The sequence below is a fragment of the Drosophila montana genome, unplaced genomic scaffold, assembly GCF_035044405.1.
Source record: "Drosophila montana isolate Dmon_TW-CO22-7 unplaced genomic scaffold, ASM3504440v1 contig_3733_1, whole genome shotgun sequence".
Taxonomy (NCBI): domain Eukaryota; kingdom Metazoa; phylum Arthropoda; class Insecta; order Diptera; family Drosophilidae; genus Drosophila; species Drosophila montana.
Window position 1 is genome coordinate 6,360,194 of NW_026998620.1, and position 23,817 is coordinate 6,384,010.

Genomic DNA, 23,817 nt, shown 5'->3' on the forward strand with positions numbered 1-23,817 from the left:
AACCAGGTGGCAACACTGTGCATAGTTTTTGTCTACGTGACTACAACACAACAACAACAGCAATAATGACTGCTACTGAACCCCCACCACCCAAATAAACAACAGTGCGCTCACGCATTCAAAAAGAGAGGGAGAGAGCGAGAGAGAGAGGGCGCAAACAAAGGGAACAGTTCGAAAGGGAATGAGCGCGACACCGTGAGAGAATGGGAACGGCTGTTCTCAGCGTCTGTTTATTGTTTTGTGCATTAGCTGCAAGCAGCATTCGCTGCTCGATCTAAAACTCTCGCACACACGCATACACATGTGTGTGTGTGTACATATCGCTGCATCTGGCAGCATATGGGAAACCACAATAAAAAAGAAAAAACTCGTCCATTGTTGCAGCACTTCTTGCCCTCGCCGAGTTTTGACAGCGGCTGCTGCATTTTTCTGACTCTGACTCACTTTATTACATGCTGCTGCCGCTGCTGCTGCAGCTGCTTTTACCGTTGACAACGACGTCGGCGCAGCCGATAAGCTTTGAGTTGCATTCTGTACACACGTCCGTTTACTGGCAGCTTTTATAATCTATTTGGAACACATGCGGCGCCGCCGTGCCCCCTTCTCAGTAAAAAGCAACAACACGAAAAATGGTTGGTTGCTTTGATTGTGGCGTCTGTTAACAGCCCGCTGTTACTGTCCAATGTTAATGTTAATCTTGTGTTTTGATTCAGTTGTTTGTTGTTGTTGTTATGCTTTATGGCTGTAAACATGTGTGTTTACATGCCGCAATTTGCGGCCGGAAGTGTCGAGAAGATTCTTAATGACCACAAAAAAACCACAGCAAATGAACAACATAAGCACAACAACAAAGGTTATCAAGAGATACCAATGGAAGATTGCATCTGAGGAAGACAAAACTTGGCAACATACTGTACACATGCCAGAGCTATTAAGATCTTTAGCCCCCAAGCACATTGGAAATGTCTATAAAGATTAAATTATATAGAAAAAGTTTGGTTTATTAGAGTATCTATCTACATTCTATTTATTCAGGCTAGATTCACCAATTTATCTGTCGTTTTACTAGATATTTAAATTAACTGAAAACTTCTTGATTTAAGGCATAAACTGTATGGAAATAACCTGTCAACGTATATTTTTGAAGTTTAACTTCAAAAACTCATGCCAAGCTAGGTTTTATTATTATTATGGCGATATGGCTACGCTTTTTATGGTGAAATAGAAACCTAAGGACTTACCCGTTTATTCAAGTTGGTGTCGAACTCACAGCTAATCAGTCGCTTCGCAAATGATCAACATCGGATTTATCAGAGAAATAGTTAACTAAATAATAATATAATATAAAATACAAAAATAATAATATAAATAAAATAAAATTAAATAATATTATAATATTATTCTTTAATTCTTTTGCAGCAACGCACAGAGTTGAGTCCACCCACGCACCAAACATCCGCCACAGCTGAGGTGAATGCAACGTTAGCGAGTGCAACAAGTGTAACGATAGCGCCCAGCGGGACGACGATAGCAGCCACTACAACGAGTACATCAACAGCCGCAGCCACCACCTCGAGCAGCAGTGCGAGCAGCCTAACGGGAGGAGCTGCCATTGGGGGCTACACGAAAATAGAGGCAAGCAAAACGAGCAGCAGCAGCAGCGGCAGCAGCAAGCATGGCAGCAGCAGCAGCAGCAAGGACAGCAGCAATGCTGCCTCAAGTGGAGGAGCTGCCACCAGCAGCGGCAGCAGTGCACCCAGCTTGTATGTCTCGGTGCCGTTGTCCACGGCCAATGTACCTGGCATCAATTTGCCCAACAGCAGCAGCAGCAGTGCCAGTGGTGAGTTTTGTTCAGCAAGCAAAATGAAGAACGGCTGTTAATGAACTGTTAATCCTCCACAGAAACACACGCATCCGCACAACACAACCAGCCACAAGCCGCACAGTCACCTCTCACCACATACGCAACAGCAGCAGCTGCTGCAAGCGGCAACAGCAGTGCGGGCGCAGGCAGCGCTGCCTCCGTTATACAAAGCCAGAGCGGCAAGTCATCGCCCTCGCTGGGCGCTCTGGTGAGCAGCAGTGCCGGAACGGGCAACCTGACAGCCACGACGACGGAGAGCGGCAATTTGAAGATCAGCTTTGAGAAGCAAACGACCCGGGTGCAGCAGCTGCAGGAGCAGGAAGCTTCGCCGGCGCGCCGCAGCAGGTAAATATTTTAGGCTTGCGAACTCACCACACCGCAAAATTCAACATGCTGCGGTTAACAGAGTGTTGCCAGCTTACAGTTTATAATTATATAGATACATATAGAAAATGTTAGTTTCGGTTCTGTTCGTTCTGTTGTTTTGTTGCGTTATGTTGCCCACGTTTTACCACCTGGTTAATTTTTTTTACAGTTTAATTTTATTCGCCGCGCAAATCGATAGCGTGCTGTGTTCCCTTATTTATTTCCTTGTATTATTAACTAGCTGTTGCACCCACCACACACACTCACACAGTCTCACTTGATGCGCTCTCTAAAGAAAATGTTACTCTCTTCTTTCTCTTTCTCTCTCGTTTTGCTTTTGCCATCACCATGCAATTAACCCAACCACAATGCTAAATCCCTTTTAACTAACCACGAAAACACGTAGATCGCGGGCTGGTGAGAGTGGTAGCCATCATCACCACCATCACCAGAATCAGCAAACTCACCAAACCCACCACAGTCAACATCAAACACCGCAACAACAGCAATCGCAAACGTCGCAGCAGCAGCAACAACAGCAGCAGCAGCAACAGCAACACCAGCTGCCACAGCAGCAATCGCTGCACTCCGCCGCATCCTCCTCCACGTCCAATTCATCACTGACCACGCCCACAAAGTCACAGTCACGTTCGGGCAAGAAGCGCGCTGCTGCGCTAAGCAAAGCCGAACCAGCTGCAGCCACAACAACAACAACAGCAGCAGCAGCTGCAGCAACAACGTCAACTACAACAACTGCAGCTGCAGCTGCAGCAACAACAACAGTCGAGAAGCTGGCCCGCAATAGCAGCAGCAGTCGCCATAGTTCGCCACAATGTCGTGCCACGCCCACACCGCCCCCAGCGCCAGCTTTACCAACGGCGATCTCGTCGCCGGTGGTTATGTTGCAGGCCCTATCTTCCTCCTCCATGGACTCGCCGCCGACTGTGGCAACAACGCGCAATACGCGCAACAACAACAACAGCAACAGTCATGTGTCTGCCACGGATCACGGCAGCTCAACATCCTCCTCGTGCTCGTCCACATCCTCCATGTCCTCAGCCAGCGGCAATGCTGTGGTCAGTCTGTTAGACTCGCCCGTCAACATGTCCACACAGCAGCCGCAGCAACATGTTGCGTGTTACAACAGAAGTGGCAATAGCAATAATGTTGCAAGCGATAATGTTGCCAGAAACAATGCTGCCAAACCGTTGAATAAGAAAATGTTACGCGCACAGCAAACGCAGCTGTATCAGCAGCAACAACAACAACAGCTGCCACCTGTTAATCTTAGCAATGCACCACCCGCTAATGCCCCCTCACCCACAAACCTTAGCTCAGTCAGTAGTCAATTTGCGCACTTGCAACAGCAACAACAACAACAACAGCAACAGCAGCAACAACAACAGCTTAAGCAACATCAAGATTTAGAAATTTTGCAATTTACTAATATAAATACAAATGCTTCTTCCATGACGACAACATCAACCACAACAACAACAACGACAAACACCAACAACAACAACAACGTTAACACTAAATCAACAACGAAATGCAACAACAGAACACCTGATCTCAACACGATGACGAGCACCACCAGCAGCACCTCGACGACCAGCAGCAGCAGCACCACCACAACCACCACCAGCAGCCTCTTAAGCATCAATCTGGGCAGCAGCAGCAGCAGCAACAACATCAACAACAGCAGCAGCAACAACCACAACAACAGCAGCAGCGGCAACAACAACAGCAGCAGCAGCAGCGGCGGCGGCCTCAAGTTCACGTACGAGGCGCAGACGATTAGCACGCAGCTGGATGTGCCCATGTTGCCGGTGAGCGCCATCAAGGACTCGCCGCCCAGTTCGCCCGGCTCGGAAATTGGCGCCGCTTTGCATACGGCTGTTGCGTCCGCAATCAATGCGGCTGCCGCTGCTGCTCCCGTCGCTGCCGGCAATGTCCGGAAGCGCGGACGCAAGGCCAAGGATGCCACATTGGTTGCGGCTGCAGCGGCAGCGGCAGCGGCCACAGCAGCTGTGGCTGCCACTCAACAGGATCTCAAGGATGTGCGTATACTGCAGAACGGCATTGGCGCCGCCAGCGCGCCGGTCAGTGCGCCGGTCAGTGCGCCCACGCCTCCAGCCACGCCCGCCACAAGCATGACGAGCGGCAGCGCCAGCGTCTCAGGCAGCAGCTCGATCATAGCGCACACGGCCAGCCATATGCTGGGCAACCATGTGAATCCCAACAGCAGCGTGGCCCAGAAGCTATCGGAGCAACTGCACATGGAGGTGCAGGATCATGCCATTTACACGCCCGACTCAATTAGCTCGCAATTTTCGGGCGTGCCGTTTCCCGGCAAGCAGGTAAATATCACATTTAATTATGCACACCTGAAGCCTCGCAACTAATCTCTGTCTCCTCCTCGACTGCAGCGCAATGCCAGCGCGACGTCTTCGAGCTGTGCCACGCCAGCGCCAAATCCGCTGCAATCGATGTTCGGCGGCGGCGGGATTAATGGCAACATGCCCATACCGCAGAGTCTGGAACAGCTACTGGAGCGCCAGTGGGAGCAGGGCTCGCAGTTTCTCATGGAACAGGCCCAGCATTTCGACAGTGAGTATGGCTAATCCCCCAGACACGAGATTCACCCAGTGCGCTTCGACTAAAGCTCTAACCCATTCGCATCCTTAGTTGCCTCGCTGCTAAACTGTCTGCATCAGCTGCAGAGCGAGAACTTGCGGCTGGAGGAGCATGTGACCAGTCTGATAGCGCGTCGCGATCATTTACTGGCCGTGAATGCGCGCCTCCAGATTCCGCTCAACAATGCGATCAACAATGCCAAAGCCGAGGCGCATGGTAAGTAGATGCCACTGCATCCACTCTCACTACTTGGTGTCGGCACATGCACTTGCTCTCCACAAATCCCACACACAAACACACACACTCACACACACACATGGAGGCGCCATTCACTCAGCTACAAACAGAATTTATGTAAATGTACAGATATGTAATACAACATTAACAGTCTATGTTATGCTTGTAACGAGCTGCTTGGCGTTGCCAGACTCCACACTAATGCTACAGCTGGCATTTTCGAATAATATCGCATTAATTATGTTAATTTAAATTTAAGTGGGTACAAGTGATTCATGTACATACACATACATAACACAACACATCTTTAACAATAAAACTATGGATGGTACAAAACAAATGGCATAATTGTTATAACAATAATTGTACAAAGCATTTACACTTACAATCAGTTTTCTAATCAATCACATACGTACTTAAAGCCAACGCTTTAAGCTTCAGTTAGGTATACACAACATTTTAGATTAATTTTTTATTAATATAACAAACAGAAACAAAAACTTACATTTTTCTTTACTCAACCTATGATTAAAATTAAGTTATCTTTTAATGCTCAAACAAACCCGAATTCTTACCTCTTTTTATTTATTTTCAAAATGAATAAAATGTGTATTATAAACCAAAACAACAACAAGCAACATCTAAATTTATTTAATTTGTGTTTTTTTTACAACTATTGAATTCTTCGTTTTTATTATACTTTGTCTCACTGTAAGCCTAGTTCGGGCATGGGACGTACTAACAGGGGCGACTACTGTTATATTTAAGCCCTGAGCTTAACACTTTTATTTGAATTTAACAGCTCTGCTAACAGAAACTGTTGCTGTGATCGCTACTGCTAAATGGTGAAACTTGTTGTGCATTTTCTACAGACGCGTATTTTGTTGCATGCAACTGAGCTACACACAAACACGCACACACGACAAACTAACAACATGCAATGGTATAAATATAACAAATCGAACAACTTTTGTCCTTTCCTCGTTAGCCTCTAGCAACAGCAGCAGTAACAGCAGCAACGCTCTCAATGCTGCCACAACAATTGCAGCAGCCGTTTCGCTGGCCACGACCGCTATAAACACAACAATACCGACAATGGCTAACAGTCGTGCGAGCAGCGCCAGCGGTGTCCTCGATTATCGTGGCAGCAGCAGCAACAACAACAACAGCAGCAGCAGCAGCAACAACAGCAACAACAACATAAACAGCAATCCCGCATCATCAAATTCCAATCCAACCACAACAACAGCGACGCCAATGTCTTCGGTTAACAGCCTGCCAATGGGGAATTCAACTAGTTTGGGTCTAAGGTGAGTTTCTTAACTGCCAAAATATGTCGCAAAATCATTGTTGAACGAACCTCTCCATCAGACACGTTGCGACGTCTCATGCGTATAACAGCGCCGGCAGCAGTAACAGCAGCAGCAATGTTAACGCTAACAGCGCCAGCAACAACATGCACACGCATCAACAGCAGCAGCAACACGCATCGTATTTACAAACGCAGCAGCAACAGCAGCAGCAACAACAGCCACAGCATTTGCATCAAACGCATCATGCCAGTGCCGCAGTTGCTGCGCACATGTTGGGCGTGGGCATGAGCCTGGGCACCAGCAGTGCTGCCGCTGCGGCAATTGGACGAGGTGGGTCAGCTACAGCGGTTGCTGCAACCACAATAACAACAATAACAACAACAACAACAGCAGCAACAGCAGCAACAGCTACATTGACAACAACCTCAGGCAGTTTGCAACATGGTGGGGCACTCGCCCACGCGCTTCCGCATTCGCATACGCACCACCCACACCACTATCCTAGCATTCACGTTCAGTTGGGTGCCGGCGGCGTTCACGTTGACGATTTGAGTAGCTCCTCCACCTCCTCCTACGCAGCGCAACATGCGCTCTACAGCACGCATCACCAGGTAGTGTGTGCGTGTGCGTGTGGGTGCATGTGTATGTGTATGTGTGTGTGTGCAAGTTAGAGCATCCAAATATTCGTTGATAACACACACACAAAATATATTCATTCAATGAGTGTTGTTTCATATTCGTAACTTTTATTTTTATGCCGCCCCATTCCATTATTATGTATGTACATATCTCACCATCAACATTCAACAACATTTCTATCAATTCCAAATCATGTGCTTTCTTTTGCTCCAAACTGCAACCGCCTTTCTCATTCCAATTATTTACTGCCACAGATAAACGCAAAATAATAATCGGTATTATAATAGTATATGGAAAATTGTTTGTTGTTTTTGTGTGCCAGCGCTGAAAAAAAAAACCAAAAAACCAAAAAAAAACTGTTACTGTTACTTACTTACTACCCGTTTACTTAACAGCTGCATCCTGATGTTAATCAACATATGTTGTTCTGTTACAGTCCCAGCTAAGGCGCGACGATAACCTCGCCAAATCTAGCTGAAAGTCATGTCGGGAGCAGCAGGCCCAGCAACCGATCAAGAAGAAGTCAACCCCGGCCAGACGTATCCGCCAGCCCGGCAATACCGGCCACATCAAATTGCCCCCCAGCACCAACAAGCCCCAGTCCCACACATACAAGAAGCTAAAACAAACGTCTGTTAACTTTCAGCAGCTGCGCGATAATCAAGAAGACGATGTAAGCATACATATCACCAGTTTTATTGGCTATTGAATTATTGTTATCTAATAACTTTCTATTCTCTATTATAGCTCAGCAGCAGCACCAGCAGCTCCTCCACCTTTTCATCGTCCTCGCAGCAGCATTCGTCGGTCGACTACGAGGCGGAGGACGAGAACGAGGATAAACAGCGACAGAGGCGTCACAAAGATGAGAACGACAGCCTTATACATGTGCAGAACTTCCTCAAATGCTTTGGTGCCAATGCCTATGCAGGCGCCACAGTGCGCGGCACAACCTCAACTGCGTCAATGGGCACCGCAACCACGTCGAAGGCGGCCACAACGTCAAATACCGAGCTGCGCAATTGGCGTCGCACTTATCGCACAACAACAGCTGCAGCTACCACAACAGCAACAATAATAACAACAACAACAGCAACAGCAGCAACAATAACCGCCATGCAACAAGCAACAGCAAGCACAGCAACAGCAACACCACAAACTCAGTTCACCAACTGCAAGCCGCAAAAATTTCAAATAAATACAAAATTTTTACGTAAGCCGCGTAACAAATTGATGAAAATGCTGCCGACAGCAACAACAACAGCAACAACAACAACAACAACACAGCAGCAACAGGTAGAACAAGAGCAAACGCAGCTATATATTGATGATTCCAACGCCAAATTCAAAGACTTTTCAATTGACTCGCTTTTGAATAAGTAAAACGTAACAAAATTAACAGTTAACAATTAGCCCTATTATTTATAGCCTAATTCTTCACACAGCCACCCGCAAACCGCGTTCCTATAAACCCCCCACTATAATGTATATTTTTTTTTGTTTAGCCAATCGTACAGGATGTGACACATTAACATAAAAATAGAATATATATATTATTAAGTTGTTTATTTATTACATATATTGGTACAACTAATGGCGCAATTCATAAGTAGCATTAGCAGGCGTAAGCATACATATGTACATATACAATTACTTAATTACAAGTTAATAAACCATAACAATGATACAATTTAAGCTATGACTATTTTGAGAACAATTTGATTTGAAACTAGACCAGCTTGCGTTTAGAGATCCCCATCAGGAGCCCATCATTTCTTGCCAGGAGCAGGCAGCGGAGACTGCAGAGCCTCGCGCACACGCAACAGCATTTCCTTGCGTACGACATCGGGCACCAAAGCACGAGCCTGGCTTAAAGGAATGTAAATACGAATTGTTACCGAATGCACCAGAGTAGTAGACAGTAACTCACATTTGGAACGATCATTGCGGCGAGCTGGTCATGTGTAATATTGGCCACTCCACGTTCCTCCAAGGTGTTGCGTATCAGTTGCTCGATTTCCTTCCGCCAGCCACAATCGTTTAGGCGCTTCTCCAGTAAATCCTTGAGTGCCATGGTGTCTCCGGTGTTCAGCGTAGCTTTGTTTACAGCCGCAGACTCGGTGCCGATGCCCGTCTCCTTGCTGTTTTCCATTATACAATTTTTTTGAACTTGATTCGTTATATCTGGTGCCTATCAAATAACAAGAAATGCTTGTATTTAATCGGCTTATTCAAAGCCTACTTGAGGGCATCGATACTTTAGTAAGATTTAAGTACTCGAAAAGCCGATGCCATCGTATTAATCGGTAATCGACCAACCACCACAACAGCGAAACATACCGAGCATTTCAAGGTATTTACAGTTTGTGTGTAAATAAAAGACAACGATGTCGTGAGTTATTATTATTTCGGGTTAATTACGCTTGCGCTTTGTAGAAATGCAGCTACCCCAGTTTAACTGAGTAACAAGCACAACAGAAACTCGTACCGAGTATATCGAAACACCAAACCATTTACACTGAATTCTGTGAGTATTCGAATGTCTCAATTGGTGGTGGAAGCTCTCGGCCCACTCGTCGCCATCATTCGTACTATTCTGTAGTAGAGGCCAAACATTTTGAACGAATGCAAGTAAAATGGAACTGCTAGAGATTAAAAGCGAAATGAGCTACCAAGAGCAGGTATATAGTATATACATATATTTATTTATTTAAAATGCCAACATTTTAAAATTATTAATTTGATTTACAGAATTCGGGATCGGAATGCACTTCTCCTTTAGACGGAACTACAAATGCCCAAGGTTATAGTCGTATCTCAAGTTTCAGGAGTAAAATAATAAATGGCCAAATTAAACTTAGGGAAAAACGCGGTCGAAGTAAGGTTTGGAATATTTTTGCCTTAATGATTGATGAAAATGGCGATGAAATTGAAAATTTTGTTGCCTGCCGAAACTGTTTCAACGTATACAAATACACGAGCTGCACCTCGAATCTGGTCAAGCACAAATGCTACATTAACTCCGAGGCAAAAGACAATCATGTGCGCAGTTCTCAAGATGTGGAAGTAGACAGTGAAACCCTAAGCAGATTAAACGATGCGGCCGCCCATTGGCTGGTGACAAATTGTCGCTCCTGGACAACACTTGAGGACTCTGGCCTCCAAAATATTGCTCGCATCTTTCTCTCAATCGGTGCCAATTTCGGTGAAAATGTCAACCTAGACACCTTAATGCCAAGCCCAACAACTATAGCATGCCATATATCCGAGATGTACGAATCCCAGCGCCAATCTATTGCTGCGGAACTGCACGAGGCCAAAAGCATCGGATACAGCATCACGTCGTACATATGGAAGGACAGCTATCTAAAGCAACCTTTTGCAGCCGTAACCGTGCACTATATCCAGAAATCTGCCATGGTTAGTCGATTGCTCGCTGTGTCCCCCTTAAACAGGGATTCAAGTACAGGTAAGGTATTGTCTGCCAGAAATCTGTACAAATTAAAAGTATTGCAAGTCTTCAATAAATTCTATTTAGTCTGGGCACAGCTTGAATTCATTTGTTTAAGCATTTCATGAAATTTTCATTCATTTGTTTTTGTAATCCCTTCCCAAGTAGAGCCTGAGTAAATGGAGTTTTTTTTATAGACTCTAATAAATCTCAAAGTTAATGCATCCCATTATCAGAGAAAACTGCGAACTTTCAACTATTTAAATTTTTGTAAAATTACCGAACTAAGACTAAACTATATAAACTCTTTTAAGGATAGTAAAAACAATACCATATATTAGATACATTTTTAGGCAGTTTGTTCTATTTGATTAAAATATGTTTTAATATCTCTCTGCTTTTGCAGGCAGCAATATCAGAGAACACATTCAAAAATGCCTGCGTGCATTTGAAGGCGACCTGGATGTGGATGATCCAATCATTGTTACGGACTGCGAGGAAGCCTCCACGCCCGCCTTGAATTGTCACCATCAGGTGCACTGCATCCGTAGTTTGTTAAACAATGCCATAGAGGAGGTTTTCAAAGAGGTTAGCGAGCTGCAGCAAATGCTACAAAAATGCATTAGCTTGGTTGAACACTGTGAAAAATCTGGCAAATTAACTAATGCGAAATCATCATCTACACAAAGTAATAGAATTTTGTACTACATCAAGTCTGTGGAGGACAACTGGCATTTGGTGTCCGAGATTTTAGTTGATAAGTCGAAAACGCCGATTTTCATCGTTGAGATTAAAGCTGTTGTCAATATTTTACTCAGCTTTGAGCAATCTGTTCAGGCCATGGTAGAGGAGACCATGCCCACACTGCATATTATAATCCCACATCTCCATAAACTGAAAAAGCTCTGTTCCAATAATCCCGAAGACATTAGCATAGCGACTATTTTGAAGAGTGCATTGAGGGGATATTTGGATTCAATTGAAACAGTTCACATAACAAAATATCATAAAATAGCCCTCTTTCTTTTTCCACCCACAAAGAAACTGCTTCTCTTTGAGGAATCAGATAAAAGGGCGACTATTGAAGAATGTAAGCGGATGATGCAGCTGTTCTATGTTGAAACCGATAATACTCGAAAAAAGATCAAACTAGATGTGGAATACTGTGGAGATGGCATTTTTTCGGACTTTCTGGAGCCAATGTCCAGTGATACGAAACTTGATATAATAAATAATGAAGTGAACGAGTATCTGAGCAGAAAGATTTCACTATCCGAATCGTTCAATGTCTTGGAATGGTGGAATGCAAATAGAGTTCTATTTCCTCTGCTCTACAAAGTCAGCTGCAAAATACTGGGTACACCTGCCAGTATTTCCCCTTCACAGCGGGCTCTCCTACAAGCCCGAACTCTTCTCAGCGAGCAGCCGAGTGCAACGCAATGTGCCGAAGACACGATCAACGAAATAATATTTTTAAGCAATAATTTTAAGTATGATTGTTAAACAGCGCTGAGTTATATGTAGCTATTAAGAAATTCAGATATTGTGATTTCGTCAGCATTATATAGTGAACCATAATAATTTAAAATCTGTAAACCAAGATCAAATGTTTTGTCTACTTTTGCAGAGGCCATTTTATTTTTATGACATTCCGTTACCATAAAGCGAATATATTTTATTATCAGTATTAACAGCCTCTCTTAATCTTTAAGCTATCGTCTTTTTGAAAGTCGACTGGATCAGAGCATTATATCACATGACTTTCATGGGAAGAAACGGGTTTGACTTTTGGTATGAAGAACTGTTTTTCAAAATATGTTAAACAACCTTAGCAATTACGAACTTCATCATACTCTTTACATATGGCCCCAAGCTCTTTATCAAAGATAAAGATTTTTGTTCAAATTCATTTAAGACGGTTCAATTCAATTCTTTTGGTTAATGAAGTTTCACGTTTCGGCCAATTGTTGTGACTTAAAATTTTTACGCGATTGTGGAAATTCCACAAACTGGTAAATTGGCAAAAAAATACGATTGTATGTAGTTTTTTATTGAATTTCACTACCGCTTCATACACAATTAAAGTATCTGAGTGATATTACAAAAATAAGTGTTTAAATGGTATTTGAATTAAATGCGAGAGCCGGCAATGTAGTGGTGTTGCCACTTTATAGGAAAAGTGGCCAGATGGGTACTTTGATTCAACGATTAATTCTTATAGATACTATCGATATTCTCTTCAAAATATCAGGCGTATAAAAGTACTCAGTAAAATGTTTGCATGTATTTGTGTAAATACATGTGCATGTATATCGTAACGATGTACCTAAATGCACTACACATATCTTATGTACAAATCATGCCAACATATACTGAAATCTTTCACTTTTAGGTTCATATCTAGTATGCTTTATTGATCAAACACAAATGTAAACATTTAATCACTATGCCAAATCCAGACTTGGTTATATATATATAAGTAAACTTGCATTGTTCCGATTTGTGGTGCTTAAAATCAATCTAAATTTGTTGCCCACTCACCCGCCCACAGAAATACGATAGAGCCGGCTCCGCGGGTTGAAGCTGTCGTCATCACCGCTTGAGGTGAACTTGAATCACACAAATACGAATTTGTCGCACATATATGTACATATGCATATCTATACGTTTACGTGTGTATGTATGTATAAGATTTTCAGATATGGTCAGACGGGAGTATGTATGTACATACATATGCATGAATGTGGGTTTTGTTCCGCTCTATTGGGTTTGCTTTTAGGCGAATAATGTGTAATCATGACAGCTGTTATAAAGCTTAAATAAAACAAGTCCCATTTGTTAGTATATGTTATTCATATTCTTCAGAAATGTAAGATACTTGATAAATTTCAATATGGATGCATCTAAGCATGTGCATACATCCATACATTTTAAAGATAATGTATATTGTGGCTTATAATAGGCATACATACATACATACTGTTAGCATGAGTGTATTCGATTATAACCTCAAAACACAAATATGGTGTCATTATAGGTACAATCATGTATGTATGTATGTATGTATGTACCTACCTACCGGCCATCTGTGCGGCTTTTTGTGCATTTCCTGTTGTTCTTCTCATTTTCTGAAAATTCGATAGCTGCAGCTGTTGGTCTGCTTCTCGAAAATTCGGCATTTGCTTGGTGAAGGAGGGAGGAGCTTACTTTTGCCATCGCGTGAGGCAACAACAAGCCGGTTCACCTAGGTTTCAATTTTATAATGGCAAAAAGCAACCCCTTAAATGATATATGTTTGTACATAAGTATATGTATGTACATGCGCACAAGCATATGTACATAAAAGGAGGTACAGGCTGGCGACAACTACCGCACAGAAATGAAGTCATCGTCTGACTGCTGACAATGAGTGTCCCCCCCCCCCCCCCCCCTCCTCTCTTTCAACTAGTTATGCTGCAGCATGACTCATCACTAAATCGATATAAGGCTTGGCCAAGTACTTATGCACTTTAATATTGAGGAACATAAAGGGGGGAGCTGCGCTAAATTTAGGTGCATGCCACGCCTAGGTACAGTCGCGTGCATAGGCTGGCAGCGGAAAACGCAGCAGACTAGAAAGCCATTCTCCACTATTAATAGAGCGCCAGGCGGTCGCTCCGCTTTCCCCAGCCACGTCGACGATTATCTTCAATTACAAGAGGCCCGTTCAGTGAACTCAAATGGAACACTTGGAAAAGAAAGATAAAAAGAAAATGCGCTCGACTTTTTCTGCTGGCAACACTGACTATTCGCTGACTTTTATTTTCGTACACAATTTTAGAGCTGGTTTTTTTTTATTCTTTTTTGATCTGCTGTGTATATATTTTTTGTCTTTCTGTCAATAAAATACTTTATAGGTTTCCCCATCGTTCACTCCAGTGTTTTTTTTATGAATTTTTTCTTGTTTTATATCTTGTTAACGAAGGCAATGCGTGGGCATTGGTTTCGACGTGCTTAACGCCCACCAATGACGCTTGCTCTGTGCGGGCTGGAAGTGTGGAGCATGTTTAGTACTCCTCGGCACCCTCGCCCTCACCATCGCCAGAGTCCATGCCGACCTCCTCGTAATCCTTCTCCAGAGCGGCCAAATCCTCACGAGCTTCGGAGAACTCTCCCTCCTCCATACCCTCACCGACGTACCAGTGGACAAAGGCACGCTTGGCGTACATCAAGTCAAACTTGTGATCCAGGCGGGCCCAGGCCTCGGCAATAGCCGTGGTGTTTGACAACATGCAGACGGCACGCTGTACCTTGGCCAAATCGCCACCGGGCACAACAGTGGGTGGCTGGTAGTTGATGCCTACCTTGAAGCCAGTTGGACACCAGTCCACAAACTGAATGGTACGCTTAGTCTTGATGGTCGCAATAGCGGCGTTGACATCCTTGGGCACAACATCGCCGCGATACAACATGCAGCAGGCCATGTACTTGCCGTGACGGGGATCGCACTTGACCATCTGGTTGGCTGGCTCGAAGCAAGCGTTGGTGATTTCAGCCACCGACAGCTGCTCGTGGTAGGCCTTCTCCGCGGATATGACCGGAGCGTAGGTGACCAGTGGGAAGTGGATACGTGGGTAGGGCACCAAGTTGGTCTGGAATTCAGTCAGATCCACATTCAGGGCACCATCGAAACGCAGCGAGGCTGTGATCGAAGACACAATCTGGCCAATCAGACGATTCAGATTGGTGTATGTGGGACGCTCAATGTCCAAATTACGACGGCAGATATCGTAGATAGCCTCATTGTCGACCATGAAGGCGCAGTCAGAGTGCTCCAGAGTCGTATGCGTGGTCAGAATCGAGTTGTAAGGCTCAACGACAGCAGTGGACACCTGAGGTGCTGGGTAGATGGCGAATTCCAGCTTAGACTTCTTGCCGTAGTCCACAGACAGGCGCTCCATCAGCAGCGAGGTGAAGCCAGAGCCAGTGCCGCCACCGAAAGAGTGGAAGATCAGGAAGCCCTGCAGACCAGTGCACTGATCAGCCAACTTGCGGATGCGATCCAGCACCAGATCGACGATCTCCTTGCCAATGGTGTAATGACCACGAGCGTAATTGTTGGCGGCATCTTCCTTGCCAGTGATCAACTGCTCGGGATGGAACAGCTGACGGTATGTGCCGGTACGCACCTCATCAACCACTGTCGGCTCCAGATCGACAAACACAGCACGGGGCACATGCTTGCCAGCACCGGTCTCGCTGAAGAAAGTGTTGAACGAATCATCGCCACCACCGACGGTCTTATCGGACGGCATCTGTCCATCGGGCTGGATACCGTGCTCCAGGCAGTACAACTCCCAGCAGGCATTACCAATCTGGACACCAGCCTGTCCAACGTGGATAGAGATACATTCACGCTGTAAATGGAAAGAGCAGAAAATGGCGAAAGTTTAATTGCAGGCCAGAGTTGTGCGAAAAAAAAAATCGATAATGACGAAAGCCGCACCCATCCACGATGCCAAACTCTTGTGTGTATCTATGAGAGCGAAAGGGCAAATTTATGTCGAGAAAACCTCCAACGACATGGAAATTAAATTTCTCATAGATTAACCGACTAAATCCCACCGAAAGGCAACAAATTTTTTTTTTTTTTGTTAATTTCGCTACACAACAAACTTTTCAACAATATTTCTTCATGACGTCATCACATTTGCGAGACCGCCATCTTGTAACATGGCTGCGCTCTATGAGTCGCCAATGAAAAATCCCATTTACAAAAAGGAAAATTGTAAAAAAAAAAATAATAAAGTATATATAACTTACCATATTGAGTTTTTATGTTTTTTTCACACACGACAATGAAAATTCACAGAAATATGTAGAGCAACTGCTTCAGGTCTATCTCGGAGAGAATCTACGTTCGAATTACCGGCTATGAGGCTTCACAAACGTATAATGAAATTTTTCTCAGCGACTGCTATTTATACTTTCGGAAACGAAAGTTTTTCTATGTGTTAGTGAGTACAAATAGCACTGATGCTTGATATCGATTCGGCTCTTAAGTTGATGTATCGATATTTATAAAAGACACCACTACTTGGCTCGGCGTTGCCACACATATTAATTCATAAGCGAAATTTTGATCGCGCCTTATTTAAATGCAAATTTTATTTGGAAGCATTTTTACTATGAAAAAAGAATATTTAAAAGCTAGGTAAATATCCAGCTTTTTATAGCCTTAAGCAAATTCTAATTTTTAATAAATGCATAAATATCTAATAGAGATAGCTCCTTCCCCAAAAATTCTACAATGTTGTTAATCAGCATAATCAGTGATTATCAGATTATTTAAATGTTTGTAGAATTTTTTATAAATCTGATTTTTTCTTGCCGAACGCATTACATCTTGTATCTGCCTCGGAAAGCATCGGTAGAAAATTTTTTTTAGCAATTCAAAGAAATCTTCTTAATTGATCTATAGAATCGATCGATTACACTGCAGAAGTATGTGGACTTAGTTGAGACAGCTCCAATCAACTGCGATCAACCGATGATAAGGACGTAGACCATCAATTCTGTTGCTCAGCTGTTTTTAGCAATAAAAGCCCTAGAAGGTAAGAAGAATTGCATTCCTGATTTTGAATATACATATTTTTGTCCCAAACGAGTTTCAACAAAAAGAGAAATCTTAGTTTTGAATGGCTCTACAAAACACGATCGCCTAGTTGACTAGATTCTGCGTGCTATACTTCAGATTCAAATGCTAACGCTTTAAGTCAAAAAAAATTAATAAAAAAAAAACTATGACGGAAAATGTTTAAAATTATTTATAACCCGTCTCGTGGCTTACCTTTAAATCAAACATTACATACATACATTTCATACATTTATAATCTGTGTGTGACAACCCTGCTGAGAATACATACTTATGGTACATGCATATGTAAATGCTTGTATGTGTGTGTATATTTTTCTGGTACCATTCATGCGCGTTTTAAAACGTACTGGTCTCGCGTTTGTTTTGCCTTGCAACTTGGATTAATTATAATTATCTTAAAATGAGAATCGAAGACCCAGATTCATTTTGGCATGATAAAGTGGCGTACAGCAATGCCGAACAACTGTTCTATGAGGGAATTGACAAAAGAAAACCAGAACCTAGTGTGAGTTGATTTTAAAAAACCTACGTTTGAAATGGTGAGCAGCGTTATGTCGACAACGCTGGAGTTCTTCAAAGACCACTAAGGCTTTCAGCTGAATTGTGTAAATTACTCAGTGTGCATTTAAAGTATAGGCATATACATATGTACATGTAAATATAAATGTATTTATATACATGTGCACACTAGAACACAGAAAGTTGATCTGGCAGCCCAAACCGGCAAACTTTCTTGTAGGTGGCTACCCTGTTCAAATCAGCTGCTGCTCACAAAGCGTCCCCCATTTGTTTAAACTTACTTTTTTTTACACACAATAAGGAAATTTATACGAATTTATTTTATTATTAATTGTACAAATTGAACAGAAAGCCGTCCACACCGTCGCTGTCACCACCACAAAAAAGACTAAAAAACGAAAGGCCATGGCGGAAAATCAACAGCAACAGATAAACTTATTATACGTGAGTCCCCTGTAAATTAGAAGAATGCGGGTGAAAAAAATTCTATTATACCACCAACAGCTAAACCCCTTGACTTTGGAGGCGAGCTTTTTCTTGGAAACCCTTGAAGAAGTCAACCGCAAAAGTAATCTACAATTGGATCCATATTTGACGAATTTGCTGGAGCGCATTGTTGTTGGAATTGAGAAGTATCTGGACAGGAAGCCAACCTACATCGTGCCCAAGGCTGCGCAACCGGTTTCCAATAAGCAGCCAACTGCTACAGGAGCTGGGGGACTTACCTTTGTGCCGCCTAGTGAGTTGCAGAAAATCAAGCGAACATTCAACTGTACTGCTTGCACGCATCGCATTGTGGGCACAACAATTGGCAAGGCGGTGGGTCATTTGGCCGAACAACATCCGAATCCTAATCCAAATGGCCCCGTCAATGGACAGCGACCGGTGCAGACGAAGCAGGAGAGAAAGCGTGTTGAGGTGGAAGCACGCGCAAAAATGACCATACAGCTGCCCAAAAGTAAGCAACAAGTGGAGCAGACGTTCAGTGTTAACGGTTTTTCTTGCAGAAGTTAAAGCTCTAGCAACGGGCGATATAGCACATATGTTCAAAGATAAATATCAGGTTGCGGATAAGCTTAAAGTAATGCCCGAGTATGATGACATTGAAAAGGATCTATGCAAGCTACTTACATCCACTTTTCCTAATGAACCTGTTCGCATATACAAGTTCGGATCGCGGATAACGGGTATTGGCACGTGCTCATCTGACCTGGATGTATTTGTAGATATTGGTATGTACTAGATATAACACAACCACTTGCATATTGAATATTGATCGTATCTAAACACTTCACATACAGGCAATAGCTTTCACACATTCGAGCATCGCGCTTCCAAGGATACTCTTTTCAGGCTTCGGGTATTGCGGGAATTGTTCTGTGCAAGCAATGAGTGGCGTATTATCAATGTAGAGACTTTTTGATTTCTACTGTTTCAAGATTAATAACTTGTTCTTTCCCTCGTTTAATAGGTCATTGAACAAGCGAGAGTGCCCATAATAAAGACCTGTCATCTGGCCTCTGGCATCGAGTGTGATATATGCCTAAATAGCTTGGGATTTTGTAACACAAACTTGCTTAAGTATATATTTGAAACGCAGCCACTAGGTAAGTAACTCATAGGCTTGTATTTATGTATATGCATTAAACATCTCGCATCTTCGACCCCTTTTGCAGCTCAGTACATGTGCATCTATTTGAAAACCTGGCTGGAGCGTTGCAAACTAACGGAACAAATATCAACCTACAGCATGGCATTGATGGTTATCTACTTTTTGCAGCTCCAACAACTGCTTCCATCGATTGAACTTATGCAACACGAGGAATCATTGCCAGCCAAGCAGCTGGTGGGACGTGAGTGCTGCTGCTAACAACAAAAATTTGTTGTAATTCCCCTTAATATATTTGTATCGCTTGCAGCTTGGATTGCGAATTTCGCACAAAAGTCACTCAGCGATATGGGAGTGCAACAGATTGAGGTTAGCGTGCCGCTGATTAAAGAGAAAGTGAAAGAACTGTTTGAGTTCTATGCAACGTTTAACTATGAGCGGTACATGGTTTGCCCCTATTTTGGAAGAAAACATGTAGCTATTTCAAAAATTCTGAAAGAGATGCCCAAAAGGTAAATTGAAGATAGAATCATGAATGTACAGGTTGCTCACGTTGATATTTGTCTTTAGGTATACGAAATACGCTTATAACAATCCAGAGTCGGAGTTGCAGATTCAAAAGCCTATGGTTGTTCAGGATCCCATACAGCTGAACCATAACGTGACAAAGGCGGTGACAAAATATGCTTTGAAAACATTTGTTGATTTCTGTGCACAAACAGCGGCACTGCTTGCCACGCCTTCGCCAAATTAGCGCAAGGCTATTAAATTAAACTACTTGAAAATAAAGAAAGCGCGTTCAGTGGAATGAATATTATTCGGAACTCTTCACCACCAGCAACTTCCTATCTTAAGTTCAACTAGTTTTATATATAAGCATACATACGTATGCAATCATAGATAAAAGTTGTTCAAAACTCGTACATCGAATCCTGAAAATTATTAAATGATTGTCGAATTGAATCCAGCGAAGGCGTCTTTATTTAACGTGTCTGGCATTGTGTGTGTGTGAACATACATAAACATATAAAAGAAAATAAATAACGGACACACAAACGTACACAAGGAAAACTTAAAGCCGCCAGGATTTGGGCCACACATCGAAGGTTGTGCTTAGGAAAATGATTGTGATGCATACAATCAAAATTATGCCAAGAAGCGAGAAACGGTTGTACCAATGCTGTTTGCTCTCCTGCATCATGGTATAAATGCGCATGGCAGCGGCTTCAGTCTCGTCCACGTCGCCATTATTGTTTACAACAAAATGCGATTTCTCGCATTTTTTCTCTAGCGGCATTTGCGAGTCAATGCGATTACGCGCCTCCATTTCTGACAGCTCATTTCGAGCTAACAATCGTAGCAACTGCTTATCCGAGTCACTATTAATTTAATAAATTATACAGCTATATATTCTACTAATCATAGCGACACTCACCAGGACACAGTTACAATTTTGTGTATAAAATCCATAAGAATGCCTGTCTCAAAGAGTAATGGCAGGTCTAGCACGATCCAGGCATGACCAGACATAAAAAGCTTAAAGATACGCCAAAATATTGTGCGATGTATTACAGGGTGTGTAATCTGATTTAGTTTCCCACGTAATTCCTTGTTCTCGAAGATCAGCCGTCCCAGTACAGCCCGATTCAACTCTTTGCTGGGCAGCAGTACTTCGTCGCCAAAAGCGGCGCGTATCTTATGCCAGCATGGTTGACCTGGTTCTACAACTGTTGGAAGTCACGTATAGTTAATTTAAGTTGAGGCACGCTAATTGCGCTCAATTACAACATCCCGTACTATGCATAACTTACTCTCCCTGGCAATTTTATCCGCATCGATAACTGGAATGCCATGACGCTCGAAAACTGAGGTCACGGTGCTTTTTCCTGTGGCAATACCACCAGTTACAGCCACAATGAACATATTAAAATAATTTCTTTGGAATGTTTTACAGCCTTTATATTTGTTGTTGACAGTTGTGTAAATTATTACACTGCAATCGGATGGGGGATGTGAATTTATCGATAAGCTAATATTTTGGGTAAGCGTTTTACAACACTAAGTAGGCATGTTTTCAATGTTGTACAGCACATTTTTTCATTAAAAAGTCAGCCATCTTTAACTTTCGTAGATTTTCGTTCTCGTGCGTCGGTTTCAGCAGTTGTCGAAATTTTCACGCGTTCGTGTCAGGAAATCGTTTACAGCGCGAGTTAAAACCAATTTCAACGAAACTTAAACGATCTCTAGCATCTGGAAGGCAAACATCAAATCAGCAAAATGGTGGATAAAATTGAAATGAGTTTGGATGATATCATTAAGTCGACGCGCACACAGAAGAAACCACAGGGTGGTCGCGGTGGACCAAGTGGAGCTCGCCGGCCTGGCGGACAACAGCGATTTGGCACTGGAGGAACACGCCGTGGTGGTGGTCCTAGTGGGGGCTCACCGCGCAAGCCAGCACCAGCGAGTGGTGCCGGCGGTGTGCTCAAAGGTCGCCGCGGAGCCGCTAGCGGCGTAATACAGAAGCCTCGGCTCGCAAGGGTAATTGAAACGATACGTTTTGTCATGTAGAGAGCCAAAAAGCAGCAAAATATCCATGCATATGCATAAAAAGGACAGCCCGAGTTGGACACTCACGATTCTTTGCGAATTTCACGTAATCTGATATAAACAAACACTGATAATATCAAATGTGCTAACAGCTGCAAACAAGGAATCAAAATGGCTACCATATGCAGAATAAACGGTATCTGCACCGTTACTTTACCATGTACCATGCGGACAGGCATAGCTGCAAAATGGCGGCTGCCAGTGGGCATATAAAAATTATAAAAATAAAATTAAACAAAAACATTGCACAGCCGCACTGTTTGGTTGTGTTAAGGATGGCGCGGCATCAGCAGAACTAGAGATACACAGAATTGCATCGAAATCAAACTCATTTATGTATTTAAAAGTTTTACAGACCTACATTTCGTTGAGGATTTAGCGCTTCTTGCGAACTCTTTTTCTTTCCCCGTTTGTAACACGTTCAATATTTCTTTTGCACTTGTCAAAGCAACCAAAGAATGGCAGTCAATCAATGTACATTCATACATATTTAGTGTTTCTGCATTTCTTCGATGGCGTCCTCTTGATGTGGCTAGGATACAACAACTGCTGCTGCTACTACTACATCTCCCACATATTTGATCAGAAACTTGTCCCCACGCGTACCGTTCGAATCAACCAACAAATCTTCTACCTAATCCCCCCTTTAGGGTGATGTAAACAGCGCTTGGAAGCATGATATGTACGATGGTCCAAAACGAAACGGCAGTGCTGGCAACAGTACAGGGCCAACTCGTTTGATAGTCGGCAATTTGGACTATGGAGTATCAAATACGGACATCAAGGAGCTATTCAATGACTTTGGTCCGATGAAGAAGGCTGCCGTGCATTATGATCGTTCAGGTCGCTCGTTGGGTAAGTTAGTCAACACTTTTATCCTCTATGACTTTTCGACAATGTTGCATTTGTATAATCTCCCATAGGTACCGCTGATGTAATATTCGAGCGTCGTTCTGACGCCCTCAAGGCTATTAAGCAATATCATGGTGTACCCTTAGATGGCCGCCCTATGACCATACAACTTGCCGTCTCAGATGTAACCGCCCTGACGCGCCCAGTCCCTGCCGATGATGTGAAACGTCGTGTTGGCGGAGCCGCAGGGTCACAATTTAAGCGCGGTGGTATGTAAAAGTAAAAAAAAATTTCTTTTCCTGTACATAACACGTGATTCGATTTTAGGAGGGCAGGTAGGAGGTGGACCGCGTCGCGGAAGTTTTAAACGTCCAGCTGGAGGAAAACCGGCTGCGGGTGCCCAACGGCGCGAGAGGAAAGCCGCTCCAACTGCCGAAGAACTAGATGCTGAATTAGACTCGTATATTAATGACATGAAGATCTAAATAGCTATAGTATGAACTTAGCCTAAAACAAAAATATTGACTCAATATTATGGTTCAACAACCAGAACAATTCAACGAACCGAACTTGTTCGAGAACAGCTTTTAGTCATAATGTCTATAACATCTTACATAATTTTTCATTTAAATTATACATAATGCTGTTTGGGCTTGCGCATTAATTTGTTAAATGTGTCAATGTGGCGCCATTCTAGTTGATAATTCATAAATACATAAATATGTATTTATTCGTAAACATAATTTTACTTTTTAAAAGAACAATGACAAGATGGTCATGATATTTGTAAAATCAGGTATAATAAATATTAGATATAATGACAAACCCAAGTTTAATATGTGAATAGCTTTCATGTCGTCGAATGTATGTGCCTCTAGAGCTTTTATAGCTGTTAGATCCATACTAATTAATCGTACATTTTAATCCAGCCACAGTCTATATTGATAATTTGATTCAATGTAGGGATGGAAACCTTGTGCGTCCTCTGTCAACTGAGAGTAATATTGCTTCGGCTAGAAGTCTAGCACACATCCTGGTAATTCAAATACGATCGCCTTGCACTTGGAAGTTTTTCATGGGTCT

General features: G+C 43.0%; 7 protein-coding genes across 13 annotated transcripts in view; 4 read left to right on the top strand and 3 right to left on the bottom strand.

The window, feature by feature from the left end:
• Positions 1-7,634, top strand: part of Alh (Alhambra) — a 34,073-nt gene extending 26,439 nt beyond the window's left edge. For 3 of the 6 annotated variants that reach the window (XM_064695003.1, XM_064695004.1, XM_064695008.1), the window contains 8 exons: positions 1,420-1,840; positions 1,903-2,209; positions 3,792-4,590; positions 4,660-4,840; positions 4,919-5,083; positions 6,093-6,414; positions 6,476-7,028; positions 7,493-7,632. In XM_064695003.1, the coding sequence (XP_064551073.1) occupies positions 1,420-1,840; positions 1,903-2,209; positions 3,792-4,590; positions 4,660-4,840; positions 4,919-5,083; positions 6,093-6,414; positions 6,476-7,028; positions 7,493-7,534 (2,790 nt within the window). In that variant the 3' untranslated portion in view covers positions 7,535-7,632. Of the gene's footprint in view, positions 1-1,419; positions 1,841-1,902; positions 2,210-3,791; positions 4,591-4,659; positions 4,841-4,918; positions 5,609-6,092; positions 6,415-6,475; positions 7,029-7,492 lie in introns of those variants that run through there. The other 3 variants (XM_064695005.1, XM_064695006.1, XM_064695007.1) reach the window with 3 other exon arrangements.
• Positions 7,535-8,751, top strand: LOC135437059 (uncharacterized; the record flags this gene model as incomplete). Its single annotated transcript, XM_064694885.1, has 2 exons — positions 7,535-7,729; positions 7,804-8,751. Coding segments are annotated over 2 exons (831 nt in total), but the record flags the coding sequence as incomplete, so codon positions are not given.
• Positions 8,606-9,314, bottom strand: e(y)2b (enhancer of yellow 2b). 2 transcript variants are annotated; one of them, XM_064695014.1, is made up of 2 exons: positions 8,987-9,314; positions 8,606-8,925 (listed from the first exon to the last, which is right to left on the bottom strand). In XM_064695014.1, exons 1-2 carry the CDS (start codon positions 9,206-9,208, stop codon positions 8,815-8,817), a joined length of 333 nt encoding a protein of 110 aa, XP_064551084.1. In that variant the 5' UTR covers positions 9,209-9,314; the 3' UTR covers positions 8,606-8,814. The 2 variants fall into 2 exon arrangements, with proteins under 2 accessions (XP_064551084.1, XP_064551085.1); XM_064695015.1 differs by having other exon boundaries at positions 8,606-8,921; positions 8,987-9,299.
• Positions 9,315-14,270: 4,956 nt separating this feature from the next.
• On the bottom strand, positions 14,271-16,469 carry alphaTub84B (alpha-Tubulin at 84B). The gene is made up of 2 exons (XM_064693403.1): positions 16,310-16,469; positions 14,271-15,903 (listed from the first exon to the last, which is right to left on the bottom strand). The coding sequence occupies exons 1-2, from the start codon at positions 16,310-16,312 to the stop codon at positions 14,554-14,556; spliced, it is 1,353 nt and encodes a 450-aa protein (XP_064549473.1). The 5' UTR covers positions 16,313-16,469; the 3' UTR covers positions 14,271-14,553.
• A 902-nt stretch (positions 16,470-17,371) lies between these two features.
• Positions 17,372-20,235, top strand: Tailor (tailor). The gene is made up of 9 exons (XM_064693473.1): positions 17,372-17,649; positions 18,012-18,107; positions 18,168-18,621; positions 18,671-18,895; positions 18,965-19,071; positions 19,135-19,270; positions 19,340-19,516; positions 19,583-19,784; positions 19,843-20,235. The coding sequence occupies exons 1-9, from the start codon at positions 17,545-17,547 to the stop codon at positions 20,024-20,026; spliced, it is 1,686 nt and encodes a 561-aa protein (XP_064549543.1). The 5' UTR covers positions 17,372-17,544; the 3' UTR covers positions 20,027-20,235.
• On the bottom strand, positions 20,231-21,287 carry Dpck (Dephospho-CoA kinase). Its single transcript, XM_064693475.1, has 3 exons — positions 21,084-21,287; positions 20,708-20,999; positions 20,231-20,651 (listed from the first exon to the last, which is right to left on the bottom strand). Exons 1-3 carry the CDS (start codon positions 21,193-21,195, stop codon positions 20,345-20,347), a joined length of 711 nt encoding a protein of 236 aa, XP_064549545.1. The 5' UTR covers positions 21,196-21,287; the 3' UTR covers positions 20,231-20,344.
• Positions 21,288-21,397: 110 nt separating this feature from the next.
• Positions 21,398-23,564, top strand: Ref1 (RNA and export factor binding protein 1). Its single transcript, XM_064693474.1, has 4 exons — positions 21,398-21,813; positions 22,533-22,737; positions 22,806-23,003; positions 23,062-23,564. The coding sequence occupies exons 1-4, from the start codon at positions 21,550-21,552 to the stop codon at positions 23,217-23,219; spliced, it is 825 nt and encodes a 274-aa protein (XP_064549544.1). The 5' UTR covers positions 21,398-21,549; the 3' UTR covers positions 23,220-23,564.
• The last annotated feature ends 253 nt before the right edge of the window (positions 23,565-23,817 follow it).

Coding starts and splice junctions, on each gene's coding strand:
- Ref1 (XM_064693474.1), top strand. CDS start 21,550: ATGGTGGATAAAATTGAAATGAGTTTGGATGATATCATTAAGTCGACG. Junction 21,814..22,532: donor AGAAGCCTCGGCTCGCAAGG/GTAATTGAAACG, acceptor TCCCCCCTTTAG/GGTGATGTAAACAGCGCTTG. Junction 22,738..22,805: donor TCGTTCAGGTCGCTCGTTGG/GTAAGTTAGTCA, acceptor AATCTCCCATAG/GTACCGCTGATGTAATATTC.
- Dpck (XM_064693475.1), bottom strand. CDS start 21,195: ATGTTCATTGTGGCTGTAACTGGTGGTATTGCCACAGGAAAAAGCACC. Junction 21,000..21,083: donor GGATAAAATTGCCAGGGAGA/GTAAGTTATGCA, acceptor GACTTCCAACAG/TTGTAGAACCAGGTCAACCA. Junction 20,652..20,707: donor AAAATTGTAACTGTGTCCTG/GTGAGTGTCGCT, acceptor TTAAATTAATAG/TGACTCGGATAAGCAGTTGC.
- Tailor (XM_064693473.1), top strand. CDS start 17,545: ATGAGAATCGAAGACCCAGATTCATTTTGGCATGATAAAGTGGCGTAC. Junction 18,622..18,670: donor GACCATACAGCTGCCCAAAA/GTAAGCAACAAG, acceptor TTTTTCTTGCAG/AAGTTAAAGCTCTAGCAACG. Junction 19,785..19,842: donor CTGAAAGAGATGCCCAAAAG/GTAAATTGAAGA, acceptor ATTTGTCTTTAG/GTATACGAAATACGCTTATA.